Below are 21150 nucleotides of genomic sequence, written 5' to 3' on the forward strand. Positions count from 1 at the left end.
CTCTGCAAAGACAGCATGGGATAAATCCCGCTGGCAGCAACTTAGGGAAGCAAGCGTAGCAAAGGATGACAACTTATTTTAGTCTGTAGTCACCTGGGGCAGTAGATCAGGGGCGCCCCCGCCACCTAATCACATTTCTGCCCAAACATGGTACGATCGTTTCCGGAAGCTTTACTCCACCCCGGAGTGTTTGTCCCTGGTGGAGATGGCCGAGTCTGTTGGACACCACTCGACTGATGAGCTTTTTTCCTTGGGTGAAATTGAGGCCGCAATACGCAGAATAGTACCGTCCAAGGCTGCAGGACCAGACGGCATAACGGGTGACCTATTTCTATCCGATATTTCAAATTGGGCCTGCCACATTCTTCTCCTGGCAAATGCAATAGCTAAAGGCGCCCCAGTCCCCGGGTCTTGGAAAGGAGCAGAGGTGGTCCCAATTTATAACCAGCATTTTCAAGGCAATAGGTCTCGCGTTTACTAGAGGTTGAGCTGTTGGCATTGTGGTAACATTTTATTTTAACAAAATATTTATGAGGAACTGGATGCTGCAACTGCTGCCCTCTTTGGTTTTGGTGTTGTGCCCTCACGGAATCCATTCCTGAATCTACGGTAGACAACCTTCAAGTGTCTCATACGGCCGGTACCTGTGGTGTTGCGTCTCTTAGCCTTCACACTCCAGTTATACTTTCTCTTGCGCTTGGCAGGATATCCGCACTTGCCACAGGTACATTTTTGGAGATGGTACGCCTTTGATCCACAACCACGACACAGTATGTGCGTCTTGTTTCGGCGTTTGTCAAACGATGACGTTCCCTTCGTCATCTTGCCACAATTGCCGATACGATGGAGACCGGAAGCTTGTAATCACTTCCTCTATATTTGCCTTCAGCACTTCCGGTGCACCTACTGAATTCGTCCTCCGGAAACAAAGAGGTTGTAAATGACAATGCCTTTTATTTACTTGTTGGATTTTTAAAACATAAATAAAATGCATTGTTATTTACAATGCCAATAGCTTAAACACTCACAAATGAGAGACCTATTGCATTACAAAAGCTTGTTCCTCATATGTCATTGAGTGGACTGCAGACAAACGGGAGATCAGCACTTTCACCTCCCCCTTTGACATAACCCACGTATCGGGAATGTGCCAGCAGCTTCCAGTCTGTGGATAGATAGGCGGATTCCAGTGCATTAAACCAACCAAGGCACTAGTTTGGTCTACACCCCACTTCTTCCGCCACCTGTTAAACCTCCCCACCCCTTTTTCCCCAGAGTTGCCAGCACCCGTGCCCCCTCTGTCTCGTGTTCTGTCCCTTAGCTTGTATAAATCGGAGGGGCATTAATAAAACTCTACATTTAAGATGCAGAAATGTGTCCCGTTTCAACCAGGTCCCCTGCTCTGGGGTCCCAAGAGTCGCTTGACGAGGAGAGATTTCACGCCACATAAACGAGTCTCCTCTGCAGTCCGCGTCCGCATTTGTGTGTTTGCATGCATGTGCATGCACTTGCGCGTGTCTGTGCATGAGCGTGTGTGCATTTGTGTGTGTGTGTGCGTGCGAGGGTGTCTGTGTAGGTGTGTGTGAGTATGTGCATGCACATGTGTGTGTGTGTCTGTGTGTGTTTGTGTTCATGCTTGGGTGGGTGGGTGTGTGTGTGCGCATGAGTGCATTTGTGTGTGTGTGTGTGAGTATGTTTGTATTGTGTGCGATGCCGCAAGCTCTCTCCTAACCACGCTTCATCCCTTTGTCGGCCGGGCCAAGAATGATCCATCACACACTGTTTTATCTGTTGCTCAGGAATGTGCAATCATAAAAAAAATCACAAAGGCTACGAACCCTTAAATCATTAAAAAGTACTCCGCTTGAGTTTACAAGGCAATAAAGCACACTCAATATTAAAAATGCTCGTGTTAGCCCCCAGTTGTAAATGAGACACCACAAATAGCCATCCGTTTTCCTGCACTGTTGTATCTGCAGTTCTACCAACCTCAGTAATGTAAGCATGCGCAAACCTTACCCTATCACAAAGAAGCGCCTCTGGTCTCATAAAGTATGTGAAGCACTGTGCTGATAACCCGGGCAGATGCGGAGGAACCTATTGCGATACAGATCTGTCAGTAATAAGACGAAGTGACATCTGTCGACCGCTACATCGCTCATAGTAACTCCCGAGGGGGCAGGTGGAGAGAAGAGCTCTTGTGTTACATAGCTCTGGAACATTCTCTGCAGACCAGGGCTGCCCCTCAGTATACAAAACTTTAGGTAAAGACAAGCAGCTGGGCTTTCTCCGCTACAAAATAAAAACATGGCCAGAGTCCTGTGTCCAGTTCGAAACTTTCACTCAGAGAGACTCTGTGCTTTCTCCTTATATTACGTAATTTTAGTTTCCAATTGTAAATGCAGAGAGCTGCAGGTACCATAATACGAAGCAGCACATGCTAAGAAAACAAGCGGCAGTGAAATGTAAAAAAAGAAAACGCCCGCGAGTGGTGCGCGCGCACGCCACTGCAAGGCATATGTTTTCAATTATCGCGCCCGTGTCTGGGCAAAATAATTGAAAACATATGGGCTTTGGTGCGCTTAACAGACGCCAATAGGCCGTGGGGGGAGCAATGCGCCCGCCTTTGGCCTATTGCGTGCTCTGTTAACAAAATACACGCACTCAAAGCCCAATCACAGAAGAGCAGATTCCAGGGTCCATTTCTGAACCCTGGACAAAAGGACTCTCGCCTGCGCGAGCACTGCTCTGTAGTGCAACGCAGGTCGCGAGACCTAAAAAGGTAATCTTTGGCTCCTATCAAACTACAGACCCATAAGCCTGATCAATGCCCTCCAGAAGGACCCAGCTGTTGTCAGACAATAATTCCATTTTATCGCAGTTCCAGGCTGGTTTTAGGGCTAGAACGGGGACCTTCGATCAGGCATTTCGGCTCCAACTCATCTACTGGAAAGAGGTGGTGATTGGCAAGGGCAGCCTATACCTAGCAGTTGCATGGTGGGAGTCGCAGGGACAGTTGACTGACCGTAATCCTGTCAGCAGGGGAGTTCGACAGGGTTGTGTCTTGGCTCCCACCCTATTCTCCCTCTATATGAATGGAGTGGTTCGTTTCCTGCAGAAGATCCAGCTGATGCACCAATCCTGGGGGGGCGACAAGGTACCGACCCTCTTATTTGCAGATGACATCCTGTTGGTGTCAAAGAGCCCAATGGGTCTGCAGCGACTTTTGAATAGGTTCCAACTTTTCTGCGATACCAGGGGGCTGGTAATTAACACCTTAAAAACAAAATGTATGGCCTTTAACACCCACAAGTCTAATAGAGACAGCCCCTTGCTTGGTGTAACCCCCTTAGAAAGAGTTGGTACTTCTGATTACCTTGGTATCCGTCTCTCACACAATATGCCTTGGAAGCACCACCTAGCAAAGATGCTGATGAGCCATTAAAGGATAGCGGGATCACTTGGGAAGGAACATCACTTGTCGCATAGTAGATCAGTAGCTCCAGCCCTTCAGGTCTATGAAGCGAAGGCAGTTAGTACAGCATTGTACAGTGCAGAGTTGTGGGGATTTGAGAAGGTCCACTGCCTCTGCAGATCTGAGCACAAATTCCTTAGAGATCTAGTGATGCTGCCCAAAAATGTTCCTCTCACACCCGTTATGCTTAATATGGGCAGACAATCTATTGGTGATGTAGCAAGGCTTCGGCTGTTGTTCTTCTGGGCTCGCATTGGCAACACCCTGAGCTTCTGCCTTAGTGCGGAAGCCCTATCTGAGGTTATTAGGTTAGACACAAGTAGTAAAGTGGGATGGATTTCCAACGCTAGGAAAATTAGGTCAGCCATAGGGCTCCGAGCTCACTGGGACAAGCAGGACCCACCGAGGAAAGAAGAGCTTAAACGTCTTTATTGGGAATGGGTGGACCAACAAGAATCACCAGTAGCATGAAGACCACATGCAGCTGATGTAGGGCTCTTAAGATGGCAACCCATGTTTATTTTTATACACCTTGCACGTGCTCTTTATTGTTTTTTAGTCTCCCCATAATGCTTCCCTGAGGGGGATTGTAAATGGGGTCCAACTGAAGTTGCACAGTAACAGGATGCATCCTAGAGCTTGTCCTTACTTATTTTAGTATGTCATTTATGTATATTTTTATTCTACCAGTTTGTATTATCGATAGCTCTATTATTGACTTGCTGAATAGCATGATGTACCCTGGTTACAGCAGGGTATTAGGATGGATTGGTTGTATATACCTGTCTGTAATATGCTTTTGTACAAACTGACTAATTTTATATTCTTTTATTTAAAATAGTTTTTATAGCTTTTATGACTCTAGCTGTCGAAATAAAGCTTATACAACAGCAACTACATATTAAAATCGCAGATGTAATTCAGCAATAAAAAAGCAAACAGTACATAGCGTAAAACAGGGTAGCCATCCAGACTATATTCAATTCTCCCAGCCCTCACAAGCCCTACAACAAATCTGTCATAAGCCCGGAAATACAAATAGTAGTCCTATGCTATAGCGGGAGGCCCAAGCCTTCCCTAATCACTCCCACTCCAAGTAGAAATCTACTCAGCTCAGATACAAGTAGGATAACAGTCTTTTTTGTTTAAGGATTCAAAGGGCATGAGACCTGCCGGAATCCCAAGTTATGGCAGTAGGGTTTCAACCATTCTGATGTGGCACATGCTTACAATGGGATGCTAAACAGAACATGTCCGTTTTGATGGTTTCCACCCGGTCAGCGCATAGGGTACAACATTTGCAGTCAGGGTGCCCCTTATTCCATTTGCATCTATAGCTATTCAAAGACAGTGTGCCAACCCCGAACTTGATAACATGATGTTCGAGGCATATGAGCTGCAGGTTATACACACTTTTGCATAGATCGCCATCTGGTGTTGGGCCCGGATGTTTGCAGTTTGTTTTTCTTCTTGGACAGTCTTTGGAAGTCACGAGTTCGGTAACTCCTCCTTCGGTCCGTACTGCGCATGGGCTTCGGCTCCATCCTCAGATTGTTTTTTTCCGCCATCGGGCTCGGATGTGATACTTCGTGCTCCGGCTTCGAACCTTTCCAGTTCGACCTTCGACGGAAAATCCTCGTCCATCGAGATTCTTAAGACAAAAATCATCTTCTTCATCTCTCTCGGCGGCACTTCTCGATTCCAGGCACCGGCCTTCGGGCCTCCCTCAACTCCGGTCTCGGCCGATGGAAAGGACTCCCTTCAAAAAGTGCCCAAAATGTGGGTCTAAATTTCCCCACACCGACCTGAATCAGGTGTGTAACCTCTGCCTCTCTCCCGAACACGAGGCCCGAGACTGCCCCGCCTGCAAGTCTTTTCGTCGAAAAAGACCATCCGGGATCGAAGAGCTCGACGCACCATGGCGCACTCATCGACTTCGGCTCCACCCGACATCTTCGGAGACGACACCGGAGCTTCGGGGCAGCAGCACACCGAGCAGGAGGAAGAACTCGTCCGCGCTTCCGAGGCCGACGACTCCGACCTGGAGGAGATCACACCGGCGCAGAGGGTTGTGAGTACTCTACCCCCTCCCACTCCCGTACCCACACCGAAAGAGACTCCGGTTACACCTTCGCCTCCGGGCCTAGGGAAAACCAAACATACAGCTTCTAACACCCCACCTTCGGGCCCGGTGTCGAAGCATCATAAGTCTCCCGGCAGCTCGGGCTCGAGCCAGCCTACTCCTGGTGCCGAAAAACACAGTTTGGCACCGAAGAAAACCACACCCAGTTCGGCTCCGAAGCCATCGGGCTCGAAACCTGCACTCTCGGTGCCGACAAAGCATAAGCATAAGCCCCTCGGCACCGACGCTCCGGCGCCGAAGCATGCCTCGGCACCGAAGAAATCGGAGACCCCGAAAAAGCATGGCATGGAGAAACCATCGAAGCCCTCGGCTCCGAAAACATCGGCACCGACAGACTATTCGGTGCCAGGAGAACTATTTACGCCTGATCCTTATCAAAAAACTTTAACAAAGGATCCAAAGACTGGTCATTTAACTTTGTCTTCCAAAAAAAGACATTTAAACAAGCCAGATCCTCCTCCACAGCCAAAACGGAAGGACTCTGCCACATCTCCCTTCAGAGTACCCTCCCCACTACCTCCTCCACCTCCTCCACCTCCCATATCTCCGCCACCTTTGCCTCACCGCTCTCCAACCCCATCTCCAGACCCTGATTATGGAGATCCAGATTATGATCCGGCAGACGCCCCAATAGACCCCACACCTCCAGGGACACCAGACCCATGGGAGGATTACCACAACCCCGATGTACCAGATATGCCTCAGGATGACATTTACCCATCCAGGCCATCTCCTCCAGAGGACTCCCTGGGGTTCCACCACTTAATACAGCGGGCGGCACACTACCATGGGGTAGAATTACACAGCGAGCCAGTTGAGGACGATTTCCTACTGGACACTTTTGACATACAAGATAAGGCCACAGCAATATTGCCCATGCTAAAAGGAGTAACCAAACATGCTGCAGAGGTGTTCAAGGACCCAGTCAGAGCTAGGATATTGAACCCCAGGATAGAGAAGAAATATAAAGCAGCCCCCACAGATCCTGCATATATTAAAGGACCTGCTCCCTTAGACTCATTGGTGGTATCCACAGCTAGGAAGCGGTCTAACTCTCAATCCTCAGGGGAGGCTCCACCACCAGATAAGGAGTCAAAGCTCTTAGATGCGTCTGGTAAACGCACTGCCTCGCAAGCCGCAAATATGTGGCGCATCGCCAACACACAAGCACTGCTTGCACGTTATGATAGAGCACATTACGATGAGCTGGAGGCTATCGTGCAACACCTCCCAGACAAACATAAACACAGGGCTCATGAGCTAATACAGGAGGGAAAGCTCATCACCAACACCTCAATTAAATGTGCTCTCGACGCAGCAGACACAGCTTCTAGAGCTATTAACACCAGTGTTTTGCTTCGTCGTCATGCCTGGCTCAGAATCTCAGGGTTTAAGCCAGAAGTCCAGGCATCTATATTAAATCACCCCTTTGACCGACAACACCTATTTGGTCCAAAGGTGGACGAAGCATTGGAGAAAATGAAAAAGGACACGGATACAGCAAAGTCTATGGGGGCATTACAATCCCATACCCCTAGACGTTCATTTAGTCGTTCCTCCTTTCGGCGCACAGGCAGAGGTTACTCTGCCGATAGCGCCTCTACTTCCTACAAGTACCCTCCTCAGAATACCTTATCAAAGCGCTATCAAAGAGGTGGATATAGAGGAAACCATAATAAAGGCAGGGGCAAAACCAACAACACCCGTTCTGCCACACCGCCCGCCCAATGACTTTCCCCCGCTCCCCCCAGACCATTCCACTCCAGTCGGGGGCAGACTACGGCATTTTCTTCACACCTGGGAGACCATAACATCAGACAAATGGGTGACACAAATTGTTCAGTCAGGCTACTGTCTCGAACTAACATCTACCCCACCCAATATTCCACCCAGGCACCTTGCAATGTCACAAGAACACACCACACTGCTCAAACAGGAGGTGATCTCCCTCCTGCAAAAACAAGCTATAGAGCAGGTCCCCGTCAAACAGCAAAATTTAGGGGTCTACTCTCTGTATTTTCTAATACCAAAGAGAGACGAGACCCTACGGCCCATTCTAGACCTCCGGCCTCTAAATGCATACATACATTCGGACCATTTCCATATGGTCACCCTCCAACAAGTTCTCCCACTCCTCTGTCAGGGAGACTTTCTCACTACACTAGACTTGAAAGACGCATACTTTCATATTCCAATACACCCTTCTCACAGGAAGTACCTCAGGTTTGTGGTGGACGGTCAGCATTACCAATTCAGGGTTCTCCCCTTCGGGGTCACAACCGCACCACGGGTGTTTACCAAATGCCTAGCGGTAGTAGCAGCACACCTCAGAAGACAACACATTCACGTCTTCCCTTACTTGGACGACTGGCTGATAAAAGCTGCGTCCTACGACCAGTGTGTGCAACATACAAACAGCACCATCCAACTGCTCCACCAGCTAGGCTTCACGGTGAACCATCAAAAGTCCCACCTCATACCGTCTCACACAAAGCAATATCTCGGGGCCTCTATAGACACCTCCAAAGCTATAGCCTATCCCAATTCAGCCAGAATCGCAAGCATACAAGCCTTGCGCCAAACATTCATTCTTCAGCACTCTCTCCCAGCAAGAGTGTTTATGAAGCTAATAGGGATGATGGCATCTTGCATCTTCATAGTGCCCCATGCAAGACTCCACATGCGTCCACTCCAAGAGTGCTTAGCACGGCAGTGGAACCAGGCCCAGGGACAGCTGACGGATCTGGTGTTGGTGGACGGCCGCACCCATCACTCTCTGCAGTGGTGGAACACCACAAACCTTTCCAAAGGGCGGCCGTTCCTGGACCCGGTTCCTCAGGTGATTCTCACAATGGACGCATCGCTCTCCGGCTGGGGAGCGCACCTTCTACACCTCACAGTGCAAGGTCTTTGGACGCCACAGCAAAAGTTACTCCATATCAACCATTTGGAGCTATTGGCGATCTTTCTAGCCCTGAAATCCTTTCAGAAACAAATTTGAGCCAAAGCAGTCCTCATTCGCACAGACAATATGACTGCAATGTATTATATTCAAAAACAGGGGGGGACACACTCTCCCCAGCTCTCCCGCTTAGCACAGAGCATATGGAGATGGGCAATTCCACAAAAAATCTTTCTCCTGGCACAACACGTCCTAGGCATACAAAACACCATGGCAGATCTGCTCAGCAGACAGACGCAGCAAATGCACGAATGTGAACTGCATCCACAAGTTCTTCGCCCATTCTTCCACAAGTGGGGGCATCCTCAGATAGACCTCTTCGCCACCCACGAAAACAAAAAATGCCCAAGCTTCGCCGCCAGATACCCACACCCATTGTCCAAAGGCAATGCGATATGGATGAACTGGTCAGGCAAACTTGCATACGCTTTTCCACCTCTCCCGCTAATTCCATTAGTGGTAAGGAAGCTACAACAGCACTCCCTCACACTCATTCTGGTAGCTCCAACATGGGCCAGGCAGCCGTGGTACACCACACTACTACAGTTATCGGTGGTACCACATCAAAAACTGCACCTGTCCCCATGCCTCCTAACCCAGAACCATGGAGAAATCAGGCACCCGGACCCAGCTCAGCTCAACCTTGCGATCTGGCTCCTGAAATCTTAGAATTTGGATACCTTAACCTTCCCCCTGATTGCATGAACATTATCAAGGAAGCCAGACGTCCTACCACTCGAGCATGCTATGCCGCAAAGTGGAAGAGATTTGTTGTTTACTGCCGTAACAATACAATCAACCCTTTAGATGCATCCATACAGCACATCATATGCTATCTGCTCCATCTTCAAAGGTGTAACCTGGCATATTCATCCATACGTCTACACCTAGCAGCAATTGCTGCTTACCTACAAAACAGACAGCATTTATCACTGTTCAGAGTGCCTGCTATTAAAGCCTTTATGGAAGGCCTTAAACGAGTAATTCCACCCAGGGCACCACCTTCCCCTGTATGGAATCTCAACGTAGTTCTTACAAGGCTCATGGGTCCGCCTTTCGAACCAATGCATAAATGTGAGTTACAGTTCCTCACTTGGAAAACAGTTTTCCTCGTAGCTATCACTTCCCTTAGAAGGGTTAGTGAGATACAAGCGTTCACTATACAGGAACCCTTTTTACAGATACATCACAGCAAGGTGATACTTCGCACAAATTCAAAATTTCTGCCCAAGGTCATTTCCCCCTTCCATCTTAATCAATCGGTGGAATTACCGGTTTTTTTCTCGCAACCTCAATCTGTTGCGGAAAGGGCTCTACATACACTTGATGTTAAAAGGGCTTTATTGTACTACATACAAAGAACGCAACCTTTCAGAAAGACTAAACAATTGTTTGTCTCCTTCTCTCCACCGCATAAAGGCAACCCCATCTCTAAATCAGGGATAGCTAGGTGGATTGTAAAGTGCATACAAATTTGCTATCACAAAGCAAAAAGAACATTATCTGTTCCACCTAAAGCCCACTCTACAAGAAAGATAGGGGCTTCTATGGCTTTTCTAGGGAACATACCCTTAGATGACATCTGCAAAGCAGCCACATGGTCAACACCGCACACCTTCACAAAACATTACTGTGTAGACGTGCACTCCAAACAACAAGCTAGTGTGGGCCAGGCTGTACTAAAGACACTATTTCAAACCACTGCAACGGATACCGGTGGTCGCCGCTAGGGCTGGGTACTGCTATATAATCTATACAAAAGTGTATAATCTGCAGCTCATATGCCTCGAACGGAATATGCTACTTACCAGTATGCATCTGTTCTTGGCATGTAGAGCTGCAGATCTATACACGCCCACCCGCCTCCCCGGCTACCTGTATCCGTTCCAGTCTATCTTATTTAGATACAACACACATGGGTTTCTTACTATTATCACTACGCTCCATCTTTTCCCTGCTGGCGAAAAACAATCTGAGGATGGAGCCAAAGCCCATGCGCAGTACGGGCCGAAGGAGGAGTCACCGAACTCGTGACTTCCAAAGACTGTTCAAGAAGAAAAACAAACTGCAAACATCCGGGCCCAACACCAGATGGCGATCTATGCAAAAGTGTATAGATCTGCAGCTCTACATGCCAAGAACAGATGCATACTGGTAAGTAGCATATTCCTTTAGCCCAGTGTGTGGGAACCTCATCAAGATATAATTCAAACATTGGAGTAGGTTTTTTTTTCTTAACCAAAAACCTGCCGTAGAAGCTATTGCTTTTAGAATTCCACATGTATCAAGCTGTTAAGTACCCCCAATACATTTTCTTCACTAATCCGTTTACTGACGAGTTTTTGGAAGAAGGGTTTGTTCACACTACACCTAACCCCAAAGTGTAGAACCATTATTTTTTTGTGGGACAGCCATGGATGAATCTGGTTCTTATAAAACCAAACAAGTTCCTGGAGACCTAGTCTGTAAAATTCCAATTCAAGGGTAGACCAAATCCTAACCCAATAGAGCAAAGGTCTCAGAGCTGCCAGGTCACCAATCCGTTTTAGAGCTAGATGAAAGGATACTGGGACAAGTGGCGTACTCTGTGGTAGACATTATCAATCTTATAAAGTGGTTTTCTCTGGCTGTGAGGTACGCCAGCGGAGCCATGCCCCAGACCTGTATCCCGTACAATGCAGCTGACTGAACAACCGCCTTGTGCACTTCTTGGGCTGGAGAAACAGCCCTCTGAGAGGTAGCCCTATGCATTTTCCCAATAGCAACTGATTTATGCAGTATAATAGCCTTGCTCTTCTTAATGTGCGGGGTCCACGACCAGGAACTAGTTTTTATTTCCATATAATGAAAGTTATTAGTTTCTTCCAGTACTGTGGTCCGAGTGTTGGATTTTTTCCAAATGATCTATGCTGTCTAATAGTCATTAATTAATTTTTCTGCACATTAACTATAAGCCCCTTAAATTGCAAAAGTCATGAAATCTGTTTACTAAGTTCTGTATTCCAACTGGGGTTCTTGAAATAGGCAGGGTGTCGTCGGCAAACAGCTACCCAGGGATAGAGATACTACCATACAGAGGAAAAAAGCGAGGCTAAGCCACATCCTTGACAGACTCACAAATGACACCAATCCTATGTTAGATCCCTGTCCTTGCCCCACTGAACTTGAGCGTAATTAATCTCACGAAGCCTCATCAGAATCCCTACCAAAGAGTGCGACATCGACCTGATAGTTTCCCAGAAACAAGCCCTTGGAATCAGATCTATAGCGCCTCTCAGGTTGATGCAGGCTACATAAATGTTTATTATGGATCTTAGTATATTTCCTAAGAATTGTCATGAACCTAAAAACTTGATCCACTGTTCCAACTTTAGATCTGAACCCAGCCTGAAATGGGGATCGGATATTTTGGTCTAAGACCCACTGCTGCAGTATGGCTAAAACCTGGCGGCACAAAGCCTTTTGGAGAATTTCAGTTGGGATCTCGCACTGTGAGAAGTTGGCCTGGCATATGCTGTTCCTAGTTATAGGGACACCTTGCACCAGTCCAATTCGACTCCTATTGATGATAGGTTTAAGACAACCTTTAAAGAAAGCTATCCTAGTGGTAGCTGTGGAGAGCAGCCTTCAGGCTAAGTCTTGAAGGAGTGTTAAGCTTATTGTTTTACCATAATAACCTCTTGAATAACCAAATGAAAGAGTAGCCCACACAGGTAGATATATAAAATATATGTATTTATTCTAGACAGAATCCCACAGTCACTTTATGTGGCTAGTGGCAAAGTTACAATTCAAACAAGCATTTATAAACACAATAAATAGCACAGAAATCAATGGGCCCCAGGGGGGGACCAAACCATATACTAAAATAGTGGTATAAGAACCACGACAATTCTACAGGCAATGCCTAGGGCATTCAGGATCGCTTGCCCCTTCAGAATCCACCCACAGTTAAGAGGAAGGGGACCCACGGGAAACGCGTGCAGTGCAAAGAGCTGCTATCGGGATCGCTATGTTAGCCTATGGAGAATGTCGCGGTTGAATATTTAAAGCTTAAGGACACTTCTAGCAACAGTACAAAGTTAAGGCTTGAGACTTAAGGCTTTGGAGAGCCCACCACCACTGGAGTACCGAAGTACCACTGTTACCTGCCCCAGGGAAGCCGGGTGCATAGGTCGATTCTGGTGTCGGGTCGCGGGCTGGTTTTCTATGGAAAAGTAGTCCAAACTGCTGCTAGCTGAAAGCGTCGTTGAAGTCGTGAAGGTTAAAGTTGAAGAGAAGATAAAGATGAACCTGAAAGCAGAGGGGACAGAGTCTGGGTCACAGCAAAGTGACCAGGGAGCTCACAGCAAGGAGCTCGTGGAAGTCGGGTGCTTCAGGTGTAGAAGGTACAGCTGGGCTCTGCAGTCACGGGCTCCGGGAGGCTTCAAGGAAGGCCAGCTTCTGGAGGGCGACTGTCCCACGTCGGCTGAGGGTCGCTGCGGTGTTAGTGTCCCGATTGGATCCACTAAGCATTGGCAACCGCAACCCACGCAAGATGGACAAAGCAGCTGCTGGTGCAGACCCACGAGGTCTGAGGGTGCTCTCCTTTGCAGGGAGCGTAGAGCAGGCCTGGAGCAACCAGGGGAACTCTTGGAGAAGAAGATTGTCCTCCGTCAGGGCCCACAAGTCGAGAGACAAGGGACCGCGGAAGGCAGCAAAATGGAGTGCGTAAAAGGGCTCCCACGGGCCACCGGAGCGGGCCAGGGAGCTGAGGGTCGGCACAAATGCTGCTGGATGGTTGGCTCAGAAATGGGCCAAAGCACAACTTCCCCACTGGTCGGGGTCGTGTGCTGGACAAGAGGTGGCCGGTGTCTCGGGGTATGCGGGGATCTCGACACCCACGTGGTCCAGGGTGCTCAGACTTGCTGGGCACACTCACAGGACGCTGGGATGCACTGGAGACCCACCTCGAGGTTGCTGGAAGGCGTCGAAGGTCGTGAGAGCAACGAAGTTCCAACCGGGTATCTTGTAGTCTTTTAGGTGCCTGCCAAGCAGGGGGATAACTCCTTTATCCCAAGGGAGATTTCTTCAGTCAGCTGGGCAGCAGCTCGTCGAAGGTCAGTTCTGTTAAGTTCTGGACGAATCTAAGGCTCTAGGGCAAAGTTATTCCCATATATCCCCAAGATTAGGGGATGGTCCAAAATAGAGCCTACCAATCAGAGTAGAGGCGGGAAAGGGTGGCTACACCCACTCCCCTTTGTGTGTTTCCCGCCTGGGCGAGGGGCAGGATGCCCCTGAACCGGTTCCAGGCGGTGTATGCAGAATTGGAGCTCTGCAGCTGCCTACGTGCAACTCTGAAAGGACATTTGGTGCACCCACCCTGTTCCAATCCACATTATCCTGTCTGGGGAGGTGCTGGCACCTCCCTGCCACAGGAGCCCTATTGTCCAGCTGGCGAGGCTGGGGTTTTCCCCAGCAACAGCCAGCCAGAGTCGTGTAGGTGGCGGACAGTAGCCATTTTGTGGTACATGTGCACTTTTAAATTGGTGTCTAAAATCTACCGCTTTTCCCATATCACCCTCCTAGCAAGGGAGAATCGTGCCCCCATGCCCATGGCTGGACTGGGGGTATGATTCCTTCATGTTTGACACCAAACACGATATGGTTCTGTGTAGCCATTCTCAAGTTATCGCGATGACGCGATTCACTTATAATGCGATTTAGAGTATATGGTATGGCTACACTACAAACAACCCAGTAACGGTTTTACGAAGGTTGCAGAGAGGTCCTACTCACGTAGGGGTCCCCCCTCACACATACCTCAGCACCCAGCCCTGTAGGATTACCAGGGCCTGCCATAGGGGTGACCTATGAGAGTATATGTGTTGTAATGGTATGGGACATAGGGTACCTACATCCCTGTAAGGGGTGCTAGCACCACCTTACCCAGGCTACAGTAGTGGCCTGGTGGTGTCAGTTTGGTTGGCTGTCCCAGGGTGGCACAATAAGTGTTGCAGCCCTGGTAGGCCTACGGGGGGACCCATGCCCTGGGTACCTAGGGTACCATCTACAAGGGACTGGTAGGGCATGCCCAGCATCCAATTATGTTTGTACCTAGAGTACTCACAACAGTTTTAGGGAGAAAGCAGATAGGCTGGGGTCCTGGATAGCAGGATCCCAGCCAGACTAGTCAAAAACCACTTAAATACCAGGCAAAAAGTTGGGGGCAACCATTAGTCAGATTCCACTCTCCTACACGCACTCTTTAAATAAATTGAAATTATAACCGCTCTCCTCCAAGAGTCAGGGACGGGAGCACCAGACATAATAGCATTAGACAAGATATTGATATAAAGGGCTCAGATCTCGATCTCGGATCAATACAAATCTCCCAGAATAAAATCAAAACTCAGAGCTTTCCCTGGCTTCAGTGACATTATTGTCTCGCTTGTATCACTTAAGGAGAAGAACTCCTGGCCAGATTCTACAGGACTACTACTGGCCAAAGTGCACTGATCTTGGCTACACAGCATCTGGTCAGTGGAAGGTGTAGAGCAGAGGTTAGTGAAATGCCAACCCCAAACCTGCTGTTGAATTTGATGTGTATTTGTAGTACAAGCTTTCAAACTGGCAAATTGTATGCCAAAATGCAGACCGATCATTCCTTTTGGAAGCCTCTAACAAATCTTGCCAGTTATTATCCTCCAAGCTCTTTGATTGACGCTAATATCCCTTTGTAATGATGTCTAGCATCACGAATCCACAGGGTACTAAAGGATCTTATAGCGGTTAACAGGTGAGCTTTGGCCTGTCTATGTTCCTTGGTGAGCAAAGGAGACTATTTAGGTCCTTCTCTAGTAGATTCACTAACTCCCACCTCAAAAAGAGGATTTAATGAGTCAAAAAGTTGTCCATGAATGTCGGAAATGGGAATTGCATGCACATTAACGTCCTCAAATGGTGCAAGGACTGAAGACCTGACTTGGCAGTTCAGGCTTGACTATTCCCATGAGGAACACGGGCAAGACTGATTTGTATATGGCTGGGTTTAAACTCGAGTGGCATGGTGAGCAAAAGAACAATAGATTTAACACAGAACTCTTGACTGGGGGTGGATGTTTTGATTTGTTCTGCATTCCGTCCATCACTTGTCTGTCTGTTCCTAGGATAAAAGCACCATGGAACCCAGAGGCGACAGTTTTACTTGGATGTCCTTAACAGTGGGAATTGGCAAGAATGAGTCCTCTACTAAGGTCCAGGCCAGTGCCTGACCTCAAATACCAACCCTGGAACCTGCTAGGCTCCAGAGGTTGTGGAGGGCAAACGGGCTGTGTCCTACAGGTACCCAACATTTTCCCATGTCTGCTCATTTGAGGGGTGCTAGGCCTAGTAAGGGGAGGTAATAGAATTTGTTTCATTACTACGTGGCTCTGTATCCAGAGTTATTACTTTTGTCACAGCAGTGATTTTAGATTCTAAAGATACTGTAGCTTGTTTCAATACTGCCACTAGATTATGCAAATCTGAAATAATTTTCTATAAGTTAGTTGTTGCACTGTGCGACCGGGTAGTGGTACTTGCCTCTTCCCCCCCCCCCTCGGGCAGGAGTTTTGTTGCAGGGATTCTGCTCATGCACAGAACTATGCGCAGGAAACCAGTACCTCAGTGAATTGCGGTGTACCAAAAACTCACCTCAGTACCCAGAACCCCAATCCGACTAGCATCAGTGTCCCATTCGTTATCCGAATTCTCTCGGAGCTCCCAATGTATAGACAACCCAGGACATGCGACTTAGAGTACTCTCAGGAATGGTGGGAATTAGAAATACCTGTTCGTTATTATTCTCATATCAGTCCACAACAAGAGTAGTCAGAGACACTGTAAAGTTTAAAATGTTTATTTTATAAACTACGTGTCCTAAGATGCAGTACTTTGGCTAACATAAGCAGACAAATGATTAAAATCAAAACCATCAGCATTGTTACAATACCATAGAAATTGAAGGGAGAAATCATATTACAAATGACAGTGGAATACAACCACCCTCCCTTCGCTAGTGAGCTAGTATTATTATACTAATAGAAGGTCTCTAGGTTAGAATGGGGAACCCCATACCGTAAAGATCAGCTTAGGTGAATCGCATCACAGGATCAGCTTTGCTCTGCGCCTGGAAAAGTTATTCTCCAGAATGTGTGTGTAATGCATGCAAACTGCAATATTAAAGACTCTTGACTTTCAGGTATTTGCAGCTGTGTGCGTGTTATGGCTAGAGAGTGGGCCGATCAACCTGAACTCGAAAACATACATTGTTTGGTGGCTCAGACTGTTTCTGCACACAATGTTCAGACCAAGGTCGCAGTGCACATCTAGGGATGTGAACAACAGACAGTTCTCATGTGAAGAAAAGGCAAGCAAGCAGTTTTCAAATAACATGTCTCTGCAGTGTCGTGTGCAAAAGCAGCAAAAGTGGCAAGATGGCGTTTCTAACATCTAACGCGCTTATGCTAACATAGCAATGTATGTATCTAAAACGCTGCCTCCACTACAGTTTGTTACCCCCCTCTCAGTTATTTCAGACCACGGAGTGAACCTATTGGAGCAAACCACTTCAGGTGGGGCAGGCTGCCTCACCGGACGGTCGCTAGGTAGTTCCCCACCTGTGGCTGCGGGTTGTAGAAACCCTAAACACCCAGAAGATTGACTCTTACTACCTTGAACCCCATCTGACTTCTTCCCACAGATATTTGATATTTTTGTTTTTAGGTCTCGCCTAGCTTTGCAGCGCACACATGCGCTGCTCGCTCAGCGAGATTTATTGCTAACAAGGACTTTCAGAAGAGGGCTTTAAGCCCTGCCCCTCATTTCCATTGGCTGGCGGCTTCACCGTTTATGCTAAACGGTGGCCTGCCATTAAAAATGGGGTATTTTGGTTGCCGCCCTTTCGCTTTTTGGTCCGGTCCATCAGGACTGGCTCGGCTGCTTTGCGCCTCTCGCAAAGCACTTTCCTATCTTTATGGGGCCGTGTGTTTCTCATGGCTCCCTAAAGACAAGAGATCGGAGCTTGTTTTAATTGGTTTAGCGTTTCCCTGTCTCAGCGCGGCGCCTGTGAAGCTATGCTTTATCTTTCACTGACACTCGCTTTGTGTTGCTCTCATTCACAACGCTGCGCATAGGATGGATGTTGCTACACTGGGCCTGTAGGCGGGTATTGCGCTGTTTGCAAGTGGCAGGACACAGGGCGTCTTCGTTGCCACAGTCCCCTGCCTTGTTCTTCATGGTGCCAGGCTATGCTGCATTGTGGCTGCTGCCATGTAAGCACATCTGCCTCGCATGTGCGGCTCAAAGCCGGTCTGCAGCGATGGCAGTTGCCATGGTTACTGGGCTTTGCAGCTCCTGCGCCAGGCACAATCGGTGGGTGCCCAGTTCTTTGGGAGCTGCTGGACCAGCTGTTGGTCCATGAAGATGGAGAGACCTTCTAACCAGAGCTTGGTTTCACTGCGGTGCAAAGTCTCCGCTGCTGCCTGGCGGCTTGTTTGGAAGCATCGAAAAATGAGCTCCGATAATCCCAGGTTCCGCACCCCCCTCCTGCACACTCCTCCTGGTGCGTGAGCTATGTCATTCCTCCATCTCGTGTTTCTGCGGGTCTGCTGGATCTGTTCCGCTACGGGACATGAGATGGGTGTTTCACTGCCTGCTTAGCAATGATTTCAAAACCTGCAGTGCATGCGGATTAACTATATCATCCTATGAACTATGTGATTCATCTTCAAAGTTAAGCTGCGTTAGCAGACTGCAATATATGATCACAATACACGCTCACCGTGTTCTTTTGATATTGTGTGTGTATTCACCAGGTTTTAGGCTGGGGGTTCTTTAGTTGCCAATTGAAATAGAATAAATATGTTTACATCGCATGCGTGTCTTGTGATGCATTTGTCCCAAAGCATTGTGCAGGAGGCTCAGCTTCCCCTCCTAAAACTACAAACTAGGAACCAGATCAGACTGGGAGATGCCATCTCTGTTTACTTCTCAAGCCATGGCACCGCCAGTCGTTTGGAACCAGGGCACACCCCTCGCCAGCATCCATTGTTTGAATGCTGTTTGGACGCACACCCCCTGCATGGTGATTGGCAGGACAGATTGTCGTTCACGTTCAAGACTTCTACGCTAAACCCCCCACCATCCTCCCTTTGCAGTTTTTCCCTTCGTGAACAATAGCAGGGCAGAGTGCAAGGCAGGAGAATGACTGTGACTCATGCCTGCACGCGGGGCGCAGGGCTATTGTTGATGTCATCCTGTACTGACACCCTGGGTGTTTCTAGTTCTGCCAGAGGAGACGAAGGAGGGGCATTGGGGGGCTTGCGGGGACATTCTTGGTACCGTGAACACCGATGTCGTGATAATAAACTCTAAACCTATCGGATTAAGGACATACATGTAGGTGCGTGAATTGCCTTATACAGCGTTCCGTGCAGACTGGATCGTCTCTAGGCGCCCAGAAAAGCACGGGTTAAGATATGGCACTGATAAATTGTGTTTTTGAGAACGCTTGGGCCTTTACGGGGCGAGGAGGGGGACAGCGAGCGACGGAGAGGGAGAGAATGAGAAGGCGCGAATGAAACATAACGATAAATGCCATGAGTCAATTAAATCTGTCTCCAACAGAACAGTAGACCTAGCCCAGTCCATGTAATGCTCTAAAAATCGTGTACTAAACATACCATGCCCAGTCAGTCCTTCTGTGGCTCTGCACCAAGAGTCTACAACAGCAATACCCTCTGATCTCAGAACAACGCCTCCATACACTGCCACCCAATAAATGCGTGGAAACAAATCCTGTTACACAGCCCGCTCGATTCACACTCTCGGATACGTCTTGGAGAAACTTTAATTTCGCAGGTGAACTGCGTGAAACCCGCACATTTTACGTTATTCTAAATAAGCGTACTTTCACATTGCGCAATTTCACACCGTAGTTTACGCATGGAAAATAGGTTTGAGCATGAAATACCTCCTCGGGACATTTTATTCTTGAACCAGTGTTCTGCTGGCATCCTGTTTGACTTTCTTCAATAAGAGAAAAGTCCGCTCATAAAAAACTTTTGCCAGATACTGACAAACCACATCTTGTACTAAAAAGCATAATTTCATGAATTGTTCACAACATTTTGTGGGGGTAAATGTAAGCAGTTTCGCACACCCTTACTCTCGACCACCAACACTCTCTAATTTCAACTCGAACAGCAGGGACGGGTGAACTGAGAAACACTTCCTCATGCGGCAGGCATTAAGTTCTCCATAATGTGAAGGAACATTCTGGAGAGCTTATTGTTGAGGCCAGCTGGTTTTTAGGTCTTGCCTGAGCCAGCGCTTCAGCGCTGCTCTGGCGAGAGTGTTAGTAAGCGGGATTTAGAAGTGCAAACTAGTGTCTTTTCAGGCCTCCAGCTACAGTGCATGTGCGCCACCGGGCGCGCGCACCATTTGTCAGCCTGTGTGATCACTTTCGCGGCCGCTTTGATGTTTTCAGTGTGCCAATGCTTGTTGTAATTATTGTCCTCTGTGCCTGGACACAGAATCTGCAGTTTGTCATATTGCATGCGTTTGCTTCTCTGTAAATGAATTATACTTCCACAAGGATGTGGTCCATGCCATGTAAACCTCAAATACATAAAAGGAGGTGTACATACATCGACAGAACCTCCTGAACGCATACCTCCGATGCTGCTGCAACCTGTGAATTTACCCTGTGAAGTGCCAGCTACCTAGGATCATAGGTGATCCGTGTTATTTAATGCTCACTTGTGGACCAATTAATACTTTTAATTGTTGTTCAAATCAGAAAAACACACAAAAGGTGACGGAAGGAATGCTAGCAAATAGTCTAAAGCACTGGCAATCCAACTCATGATTTCTACTGTGCCACTCTAGACAGAGGCCCACCTTAAGCAAATCATAACTGAACCGGTTTCTTAATACTAGTCCATCCCGAAATACCAGGGAAGCCCCTCACTAGAAGGAAACGCCAACAACCCCAGACTGGATACTGAGTTATTATCATCACCTGTGCAGGAGAACTTGGTTCCTATGATACAGAGAGCAAGGCACCCATATTTGGGCATACCCATGGCAACCTAGGGTGTTACATCAAACACACAAAAGGTGATTGCAGAAACTGCAGTGATGAATCCGCCATCTCTGCAGTGGGATAAGGAGAGGAATCTGCTACTGACCGTAGTTACAATCCAGCAGCCACCACTACAGATCGTATGCGGTCTCCTCGGAAATCTGGATACAATCTAATAGATTCCCTTGGTGCTATGCCCACAGATATTAGATCCCACTGTAGAGCCCGCATTTGCCATCTGGTATGTTTCACCAGCAGCATGATGGAGGCCAGCAATCCCCGAAGTCTCAGTCATACACACTTAGATCCAGGACAGAGGCTGAATAAACGGTATCATAGCACGAATGTCATGGACTCTCCACTCCGGGGGCAAGGCACAGACCTGTACTGTATCCGGACTAGCTCGGATGAATCGAAGTGGCTATGAACGAGTCAGGCATGACTTCCGCATGTTGATAGAGATC

At 48.0% G+C, this 21150-nt stretch overlaps 2 protein-coding genes across 2 annotated transcripts in view; one reads left to right on the forward strand and one right to left on the reverse strand.

The window, feature by feature from the left end:
* The window catches only part of PDCD2 (programmed cell death 2), a 271283-nt gene that overhangs the window by 21292 nt on the left and 228841 nt on the right, over window positions 1-21150 (forward strand). The window lies entirely within an intron of this gene.
* On the reverse strand, window positions 515-866 carry LOC146821025 (large ribosomal subunit protein eL37-like). The gene has a single exon (XM_085611956.1). It carries the CDS (start codon window positions 820-822, stop codon window positions 529-531), a length of 294 nt encoding a protein of 97 aa, XP_085468082.1. The 5' UTR covers window positions 823-866; the 3' UTR covers window positions 515-528.

This window comes from Triturus cristatus, chromosome 6, assembly GCF_964204655.1.
Source record: "Triturus cristatus chromosome 6, aTriCri1.1, whole genome shotgun sequence".
Lineage (NCBI taxonomy): Eukaryota > Metazoa > Chordata > Amphibia > Caudata > Salamandridae > Triturus > Triturus cristatus.